At 37.9% G+C, this 10,000-nt stretch overlaps 2 protein-coding genes across 5 annotated transcripts in view; one reads left to right on the forward strand and one right to left on the reverse strand.

Annotated features, from left to right (window-relative positions):
* LOC111328923 (uncharacterized) overlaps positions 1 to 3,297 on the reverse strand; it is a 14,546-nt gene extending 11,249 nt beyond the window's left edge. For all 3 annotated transcript variants that reach the window (XM_022933468.2, XM_088752486.1, XM_022933469.2), the window contains exon 1: positions 2,917 to 3,297. In XM_022933468.2, coding sequence (XP_022789203.2) covers positions 2,917 to 3,208 — 292 coding nt within the window. In that variant the 5' untranslated portion in view covers positions 3,209 to 3,297. The remainder of the gene's footprint in view (positions 1 to 2,916) is intronic.
* A 30-nt stretch (positions 3,298 to 3,327) lies between these two features.
* Positions 3,328 to 10,000, forward strand: part of LOC111328925 (vacuolar ATPase assembly protein VMA12) — an 8,832-nt gene continuing 2,159 nt past the window's right edge. Inside the window, exons 1-3 of one of the 2 annotated variants that reach the window (XM_088752488.1) lie at positions 3,328 to 3,577; positions 8,352 to 8,431; positions 8,610 to 8,699. In XM_088752488.1, the coding sequence (XP_088608614.1) occupies positions 3,361 to 3,577; positions 8,352 to 8,431; positions 8,610 to 8,699 (387 nt within the window). In that variant the 5' untranslated portion in view covers positions 3,328 to 3,360. The remainder of the gene's footprint in view (positions 3,578 to 8,351; positions 8,432 to 8,609; positions 8,700 to 10,000) is intronic. The other variant, XM_022933470.2, reaches the window with a different exon arrangement.

A 10,000-nucleotide genomic window follows, 5' to 3' on the forward strand; every position in this document is an offset into this window, starting at 1 on the left:
TAAATAAATAAGTAAATAGTTCCTTTGGTTCCATTGTTGGTAAATTGTAACTTCATGTGTTTCCATTCAACCACATTTAAACTGCAGAAACTGGCCAGCACGTGTTGTGCCTCTGGAGGTGCTTGATGACAATGTACGTACCTCGCGTAACATTAGCCAGATTTAAATGACCGAAATTCTCCAAAACGTAGCAACGAAGCAAGGTTGTTAACGGCACTTGAAAAATAATTTACAGGTCCACTTGAACGACTAATTAAGCTGATGAAATCGACCGAAAATCGAGCGAGTGACTCTTCGAAACAAATCAAGGTTTTGACCAGCGGAGAACGTATGCGCATGCGAAAAGCGGGATCTTGTAAAGGCCAGATTTTGGAAACGCGCGAGACGCGCGTGGATTTTCTTTAGACGCGAAGTGAATTATTTAAAAAACAAGTCCGGTGACCCCACTATTTTATTTTAAAATTGGGTAGTGTGGACTAAGAGAAAAGTACTGGTAAAATTAAAAAAAATTCTCTGGACCGGATTTATAGCCACTCAAAAATTACGGTTTTTAGCAATTACATAAAATCTGCTCCAGAGATTTTTTTTAAACTCTCTATAATTGCTTCCCCTTCCATGTAAAATTGGATAAAATTAAGAAAAATAGGGGTCACCGAGTTAATTTTTGCGCTATTAGCGTTAGAAGCTCCATGATGGCTCTTATTTACAACCATATGCTGTTGCTATGGTAACAGCTGATGACGTCACGTGATTATGTTTTGGTTCACTGATGATTGAGCTAGTAACTGTTACCAAGAAAGTGTAAGAAAAATTATTATTTTGTTTTATTGAATCCCTCAAATGTAAAAGTGCTAGAAAACCTGAAAACTATTGCGAGCCACCTTAAGCCCTTATCAAATTTTGACAATGAATCGGCACATATTAGAGAATCTGGTAACGAGTTCCATTTATCTTTATATGTATGCCAGAAAGAGAATTTTAAGATATTAGTTCTTGAAAAAGGTTTCCAAATCTTCCTACTATTTCTTGATCTAGTGCTAGGACGAGAGAATGATCAATAATTATCAAGCTTAACTCTCGAGAAACCATTATTAAACTTAAATAGTTGAATCATCGATAGATATTCCCTAAGGGACTTAAGTTCCATCCAGCCAAGGTATTGCAGACGTTCGGTATAATCAATAGGTCCAGCAAGGACCTAATAATATCCAATTAATATCCTATTAATATCCAAGATGGCGTTTTTCTAACCACGAAAGTTGTAAAAATGGGCAACTTCGAAGCGCTCTTGTCGCTAATACAAAGCAAACTAGACAAAATGGCAGTTATTTTCAAACTCCTGAGGAAAAAGTCTTCTAATTGAGATAAACTTTCTCTAGACTGTACTTTCCCTTTAAAGACTGTTAAGCCGGTAGACACCCTGAGGTCCTTTGAAGGGTACCTCAAAGAAAGGATTGCCCAGGGGTGCTCCGCTCGTACCAGACTAGAGGCCATTACCATTTGCACGAAAAATTCTGTTTATTCAGAAGGAAACAAGAAACAACGGTCTCTTTATCGAAAGGTTCAAAATTGTATTTATTGGAACTGCCAAAAAAATCACCAAATCATTTGATTCGTTCCACTCGCGCTATGCTCCATGGTAAAAAATAAAAATTGTAGTATTCAGGGCCCAGTTGTTCGAAGACCGATTGGCGCTAACCCAGGGTTAAATTTTAATCCAGGTTTCTATATTTCTCTGTTCAAAAGCCGTTTTAAAATAATTTTACCAATTCTTCTTAGAGCATTCAATCAATAAATTGTAAACAAATGGAATTAAAGTGAAATTAATTTTAAAGCTTTCAGATCTTCAATTAAATTTCACGGTAACCCTGGATTATCTTAACCCACCTTCGAACAACCCGGCCCAGGCCCTCAGCTCAAAGGTTTAAGTCACTCTTTGTAAAGTTCACTCCCCCACCCTCACCCGCTCCTTATTTTTTCACTGTCGCTCACTCCCTTGGTACAAATTTCTTTCTCTCCCCAGTCTTCCGCTTTCAGATAACGGCCATAATTTTCGCTTTGAAATACTGAGCACACCTCGTCAAAAATTACGCTTGCTCCAGCTACAGGCTACTCAAACCACGGCGATAGCCGATAGGACACAGATGGCACGTAATCAGAGACACGACATTTTTCGCGATCAGTTGAATCAAGCTAAGATCGACCGTTGGAAATTATGGCACACGCTGGAGATAAATAACCACATCGCTGATAGTAATAACCAACGGCACACTTTCTATAGGATATTGTATGATCTATCTGACCAGATGAAACTGGAGGGTTTCGTCTCCTCTATTACCTCTATATATTTCAATATTACATTGTACTGTGATAGTATATTCTTGAAAGTAAACACCTTATAGAGGATATCCCTTTGGCCCAAATAAACAAATCTGATGATCTTTGGCGCAAATCTGTAGTGTCTTTGTTTTGATTGTTTGTTTGTCAGTTAACATTAAACATCCGGTTACTAATAATGGCCAGACATCGTCGGATTGATTACAAAAGATCGGAACTTCAGAATACCCGTCCACATTACTTACATATGTCGGGAGGCTTTGAAGAATGAGGTAGAACACAATAGACGCTATTCTTATTCAATGACATGTAAATGATGTGGCCGGGTATTCCGAAGTTTAGCCAAAAGATCTACCGCTGTCATCACTATCACTCGAATACATCGTAAAAACTGTTTCGGTCATTACGACGTAACATACACGATATATTCTTCCGGGTGTCACAATCGAGAATCAGCGAACCAGTAATTTTAGAAAAAAACTAAATTACTTGTAACAAATCTCAGTTCTCAAGAAATTTCGCTGCTCTTATTGTTTGAGGCGCTGTGCAATAAGCTTCGAAAAGATTCCGATGTCTTACCTTCGTCCAAAGAGTTCCTGTTTCTTCCAGCACAGTATCTTTGTGCCAAATCATTACGCGACACTACATCGTGTGAAAGTGCATCACCTAACGCTTGATAAGTAGCCCGCGATCCGTTTTTCCGTTTCCAAGTTTGCAGCATTCGGTAAGCTTGCTCGAAAACATTCCGTCGGTAGTCATCACATATTCTCGATACTTCTTCAGAAAGACCAAGAACACGTGCAAGCGTTTTCCAATCGACTGACAAATCAAAGGCAAGATCAATAAGACAAGTCGTAGTAATCGACTCCATTTAGCGGTTATTGAAGGCCCAAACAAAATAAAATACCACAGAAAGTTCGTTTCGAAAACGCGGAAGTTGGCCAGATTGGAGGAATGTCCACGTTTCCGGTTTTAAGCAAAGTTGAGCCAACTGTAGATCAGCAGTTCTCAAACGAAACAAAGATGGCGGTGGACGTTGTTTTGACGAGCAACATCCAAAACACCATCGTAGATGCCATAAAACACGATCACATTTCACAGGATCTTGCAGAAAAATTATCGAAATATACAGAAGTTTCTCTCAAGAAACAAGATTCCACGCAAGCGGACGGTAAAGTTCCTATTCCGTTAAATTTAGTAAAGCAACTATGGAAATGCGTTCGAGAAAAGCGTGATTCAGGTAAAAATAATTCGGGATTCTTCAGTTAACGTACGTGTTCTTAAGAACATGATATAGAAATATTTCCAACTTAGATGGTTTAGAAATTTTGTTTTTCTCAGCCACTGGTAGGAAGGAACCTTTCTTTAAAAAGGAGTATTCTTACGAAGACAAGCAGTCTAGCAGTCGAAACGTCGCGATTGATACGATTTCTGTGTTAATAAACTAACTCAAAGTGGGAATCTCAAAGGGTTTAATAATACTATTTCAAAATGCCTTAAGCCATCGTACAAGCAAATTGTCAAATTCACATGGTTTTTGTGGCTTACTGCCTCCTTAAGGAGGCGAAGCCACTAGGTTGTTAACAAATGTAACAACCTAGTGGCTCCGACGAAGGGCTAACGCTCGAAACGTCAGCTTTTGTAATCATTACGGTGGCTAATTTACCATTTCAACTTTGTTGATATATCCAAATTATTTCGTTACTCCCACCGACGCAGCCCCAAACAGTTTCTTTCAAAACTGTCAGCCTTTATTGTTAACAAATGTGACAGGCTATCCTTGGTCACATGACAAAACGTTTGCGTGACAATAACGTTATGGGGATCAATACAATGGCACTGTGCATTTGTGACGTCACGAAATTTTGACCACCTAGAGCGATTAGGACAAACAAACAGGCTTCTCGAGTAAATGAATATGGGCGATGATGCGCCCATCTCTAGTTCAAACGCCTCTAAAGCTCGTATTTTAAATCAAAATGACGGTGTTCCTGGCTCAAAGTTCGAGCAAGACCAAGAGAACTATACAAACACACAAGTGAAGCGTTGGTTAAAGTGTAGAGGTTTGAAATTGAGTGGAAAATGAGCAGACCTCGTCACATGTGTTCGTGACTGCCTCAAGTCGGGAAAACATTATGTAGTTGATTTAAGTATAGATGATGGGAAATGGCTTGAGGCGAAGATACTAAAGGAAAGGAAAGTCGATCATGTGAAACTTAAGGATCTAACAGTTCAATGCCTATTCAAAGTTTGGCCCTCACGAGTATGTCTTTGAGCGATCGCCCTAATTTTCAAGACACGAGTGGCGGATTTTTGTATAGTTCACTCAGTACTGGTTGTTTCTATTAAATGCCAGTGTCTCATGAGAATTTGCTTTAGGTTTGGCACTGATGGTTGGTATTGTGTAATAAAAGGCAAGATTTGTTGTTTCGTCTTCGGTTTCTGTTGAAGAGCTAGTTTCCTGTTTTTGAAATTCACCTCTGAAAGGGTTGTGTTAATAAGGGCCTCTGGGTAGCCTCTCTTTTGCAATTGCGCTTTGAAATTTGCAATTTTCTCTTCGCATATTGTTTGAGAGGAGTTTGCTCTGAGAATTCTAAGGGCCTCTCCTTTTATTAAGCCTTTCTTAACTCCCTGTGGGTGACAGGAACTATAGTGTGTATACTGAAATGTCTCAGTTTGTTTAAAATGAGTATGCACATGAAGGATTGCGTCCTTTTCGAATTGTTTGCTTTTATAATTATAGATGTAGGTGTCCAGGAATATTGTTTCCTTATCGGAAATTTCAGCCGTAAATTTCATTGTTGGATGATGATTGTTTGCTTTTTCAATGAAACGTTCTATTGTTGCTTTGTTTGTACTCCATGGCGAGAAGATCATCGTCTATGTTACGTTTCCAAACAAGCAGTTTGAAAAGGCTTTTGTCAAGGATTTCAGTATACAGTACAAAGTTAAGTATTGTAGTTAACACTATCAAGTGAAAAACTCTTTCTAGAACACGCATTTACCCGGTGTTGACAAAGTTCCAAGTCATGCATGCTTCGGCTTTGGGAACGGTATGAAGGCTTTCCGACCGTTTTTAAGCATTTCTTTAGGCGGATTAAGCGAATCTGGCAATCTTTCTGGATATTTTGAGTCATTTTTACATGTACCCCAACAGCAATGCCTAGTTGCAACCATTTTAGAAAGTTAGAGCATTTTTTGAGCGAAAATAGTCTTGCTTCTGACACGTTTTGCATACAAGTCCTTGTAAAGACTCCAAGTGTTTGTCCTAAACCTGCGGGGGGTCCAAAGATGACATATCTATATTTAGACCTGGCGCGCAGTGCTATTGATAACATAAGTATGCGTTATTAACCAAGCATGAGGTCAAGATGGCTGGATATTGGCTGAGTTCTTTTTTCGCATTTCTATGGACTGAGACAAATTAAAGTCAAAGTCCATAACAATGTGAAAAAAGAAGGAGGCTAATGTCCAGCTATCTTGACTGAACAAGCTTGGTTAATGAAGGATTTATTATAGTGCAAAAAGATTTTGCTTTATTAAGAATTAAAAATGACTTGTTTACTTCAAGTGCCAGGAAAGAAAGCCAACTGTGTTTCTAGCGTAACAAACTCACAAGAGTCATTTCTGTTTTCTTTGTTTTGACTATCTTCTGCTGCTTTTAGCAATTCCATTGCCAAGATTGTCCAAGAATTACGAATGCAGTTCTAATTCTATTTTTTTCATGCATGAGATCAATACGAGCAATTGTGAGAGGACAAGATGGGCCCATCTTGCCCACTCGGGTAGCCAATTAGAACACAGGATTCGTTTCATCGTGCCCATGGGCACTGCGAGCGATGTTCCTGTCATGGTCAACTCAATAACCTTTTATTGGATACCTTACCAACTAGGAGAAGTCTTGAAAAATTAACTAGTTTAAACGACCTAGACTTGTTTAGTCTTAACTCGGAGAGTGATATAAACCCTGACCTTAATCTTGTTAAGCCAAAACTATGAAGTCGTTATTACTCTCCTCATAGTTTTAATAAATTTAAAGCTAATCTTTCCGAACCTGGCCGTTGCGACGGAACTTTTTCTCTCCTCCATAATAATGTTAGAAGCCTGCGACATAATCTTGATGATTTTCAGATTCATTTATTAGAAGAATTATGGTATAGGTGTAGTGTTATTGGAATCACTGAGACAAAGATAACTGATGCAAATTCTCTTGATTTTAATCCAAAAATTCCAGGCTTTTTGTTTGAATACGTTCCAATGCCTTTAGCCACTGGAGGTGTTGGTGTGTATATTGATGAAACCTTTTATTATGTAGTGATAGAAAAAACATCAGAAGAGGCTTTTCAGGCATTATGGATTGAAATCCAATTGAAAAACCATGCTAATGTAATCTGTGGAGTAATCTACAGGCAGCACAACTCACCCGAGAGATTTCAGGAGTATTTTGATCAAACTCTGGAAAAGCTTAGCACTCCTGGCAAACCTATTTACCTTATGGGTGAATTTAATATAAATCTTCTTAAATGTGAGACTTGCAATTATGCTCATAACTTTCTCCTCTCTTTGCAAAGTCTTTCTTTTATTCCTACCATCGATAAACCTACAAGAGTTCATGGCAATTCAGCCACTTTAATTGATAATATTTTTGTAAATAATATTAAGGGAACTGTCTCCAGTGGTAATATTGTTTATGACATTAGCGATCATTTTTCACAATTCTGTATCTTCCATTCCTTTGGAGGTAAAACCCTACTTCAAAAGAAAGGAATTCGCAACTATTCGCATTTTTCCTTGACAGCTTTTATATCATATCTTTCACAGATTTCATGGGATTCCCTTGGTACGCATAATCAAAACAATGTTGACCGTTTGTTCTCAAATTTATATAATTCATCAAATAAAGTCATAAATAAGCATGCTCCTCTTAAATGGATATCTAAGTGTCAAGTTAAACAATTCTCAAAACCCTGGATAATGAAAGGCTTCATCACCTTAGTTGTGATTTGAGCACTCTCGCATGGCAACATGCCTGCACTTGGTCCCACAAGTGTAGCGCCCAGGCAATGGTTTATTCCAGAGCTTGGCCCAGTGTCTGCACTGCACTGATGAGACCCACATAGGTCGAAACAGTGTGCACTGTCTGCAGTTAGATAGCTCTCGCTTGGCTTTGCCTTTTGGCTACCTTGCGATTGAGCACTCTACACTGGGGTTGCCATGCACTTAGCCTTCGGGCGAAGCTCATCACCTTAGTTGTGATTTGAGCACTCTCGCATGGCAATATGCCTGCACTTGGTCCCACAAGTGTAGCGCCCAGGCAATGGTTTATTCCAGAGCTTGGCCCAGTGTCTGCACTGCACTGATGAGACCCACATAGGTCGAAACAGTGTGCACTGTCTGCAGGTATATATATAATTATATATATATATGTGCATTTATTTATCTGCTGTTCTTATCTTTTCTTTTTATTCTTATACTTAAGCTGTAATGATCTTTTCATTTATAATTTGCTTTAGACTCTTAACAAATTGTTGTCACTACCCACCACGACTAGCCTGTGCTACTTGCAGGCAGTGTCAATTATGTAAGCTTTTTCTTTTTCTTTATTTTTCTTGAGTAATTTTTAAGCATTGTAACCCTCCACCCTAATGCAAAATAAATCGTTGTTGTTGTTGTTGTTATGTTATCATTTTGTTTTGTAAACTGTGTTGATAATGTAAATTGGCCATTATAATAGTTTCAAAGCTGACGTTTCTAGCACTATAGTTTTGTCAGAGAAAATGACAATGGGCTAATGTTGAAATTTCAACTTTGAAACTGTTTAAAATTATGGCTAATTTACATTATCAACAGTTTATAAAACCAAATCATCTTGCTATACTCTCCCATGGATGCAGTGTCACAGTTTCTTTTGAAGTTCCCCCCATTAATACAGTTGATATCCTAACTGTCACATTGTAAGACAAACTTAATTCAATGTTCACTTATCTAAGTTGTTTCATTTTGTTTTTTTACAGATTTAAGCTCAAATATGTATTTACATGAGTTGCTATGTGGAAGTGAAATTTATGTAGAGCAGCTAAAACTACCAGAAAAGGTAGGTGGTAAAGTATATTGCAATCAATAAAATGTCTTCTTAAATGCCCAGTTTAAATTTAGTTATTGACTCACTCACCTTTGTCTTTTTTATCTAAATGTAAAATTTTATTTAGCTATTACAAATCTATCCTAATTGTCTAGTAGTATGAATAACGTCAGTGTGTTTTTTCAATCAGAGTCCAGAGCTTATAGCCCGTCTCAAGAAACTGAAAGCAAAACAAGAAAAAGTGGAGTATGACAGAATGGTTTCAAATATTAATCAAAAGGTAGTGCATGATCCTGAAACTATCTTACTTGGGGAAAAATAATTTTTCAGAAACACAATTTTTTTTTCATGAAAAAGGATATAGCATATTTCCTCAAAGAAGCACCTTGGAACCTATTCAAAATTTTGGAAAAAAGGAGGGATGCTTATTGGAAAGAGGGTGCTTGATCATAGAAGCGCTTATTATTCTCCTGTGCAGGTTTTCCTTCTAGTCATAACTATTTAAAAAAGTAAGGGAGGAGTGCCTATTTGAAAGGGATGCAAGGGGTGCTTGCTTGACACTATGGCCAAGGGGCTGAGCACTAATCTGGAGGAGGGCCCTTATTACTTTGTGGGTGCCTATAGTAATGTGGAAGTACTGTACATTATATGAAATTATGGAAGTGGCCAAACTGTGAGGTCAAAAGGGTAACTACTGTTTGCAAATTACCTTCAAATGTATTAAAAATTTTAATGATTAGAGATGCTGCAACTTTGAAACTTGCTTAACAACCTGGTCATTCAGCTGATAACATTGCTTTGAAACAACAAGTGATAATCTCAATCCATTGTTTCCCATGCAGCTCTTGGTAATCTAGAAGAAAAGATGTTCTTGAGTTAAATGGTTATTTTTTTTTGGTTTGTTTTTTGGGGGGAGGGGGGGTGGGTACAACCGTAGCAGATACTATTCTTAGAACACATGCTTTACTTCCTTCCTTCATTTCATGCGTGCTAGGCCAGGATGGCTGGTGTCCAAAATGGTGGCCACCCCTTTCATGTTTTAAGCACAATTTTTGTTTGGTTAAGTTACACTTCAACAGAGTCTTAAGTTGTAGTAAGGGTAGTAAGGGGGCACGGGAATTTTTTTATGCATAAAGTTTTCAATGCAGTGCTTAAAGTTAGTTTGTTTCTGGAGCATACTTTCCGTTTTAGTAACTTTGAGGCTTTGTAATTCAAATTATATTGCAGTAAGTCACTGAAAACTCACTTTCAAACCTCATTTGCATAATGTCCCATTAAGAAATGTTGGTTTGAACACCAAAAGGAATTCCTGAAACTAAATCTAGGAATAGAACATTGATATGCCAAATTTGCATTTTTTTTTCCTTTATCAAGCCCTCTACTGAATAATTTGGATATATCAACAAAGTTGAAATGATAAATTGGCCACTGTAATGACTACAAAAGCTGACATTTTGAGCGTTAGCCCTGACGTTAGCTCTTCACTCCGATGAAGGGCTAACGCTCGAAACGTCAGCTTTCGTAATCATTACGGTGGCCAATTTACCATTTCAACTTTGTTGATATATCCAAATTATTTCG

This window comes from Stylophora pistillata, chromosome 3 (genome assembly GCF_964205215.1).
Source record: "Stylophora pistillata chromosome 3, jaStyPist1.2, whole genome shotgun sequence".
Lineage (NCBI taxonomy): Eukaryota > Metazoa > Cnidaria > Anthozoa > Scleractinia > Pocilloporidae > Stylophora > Stylophora pistillata.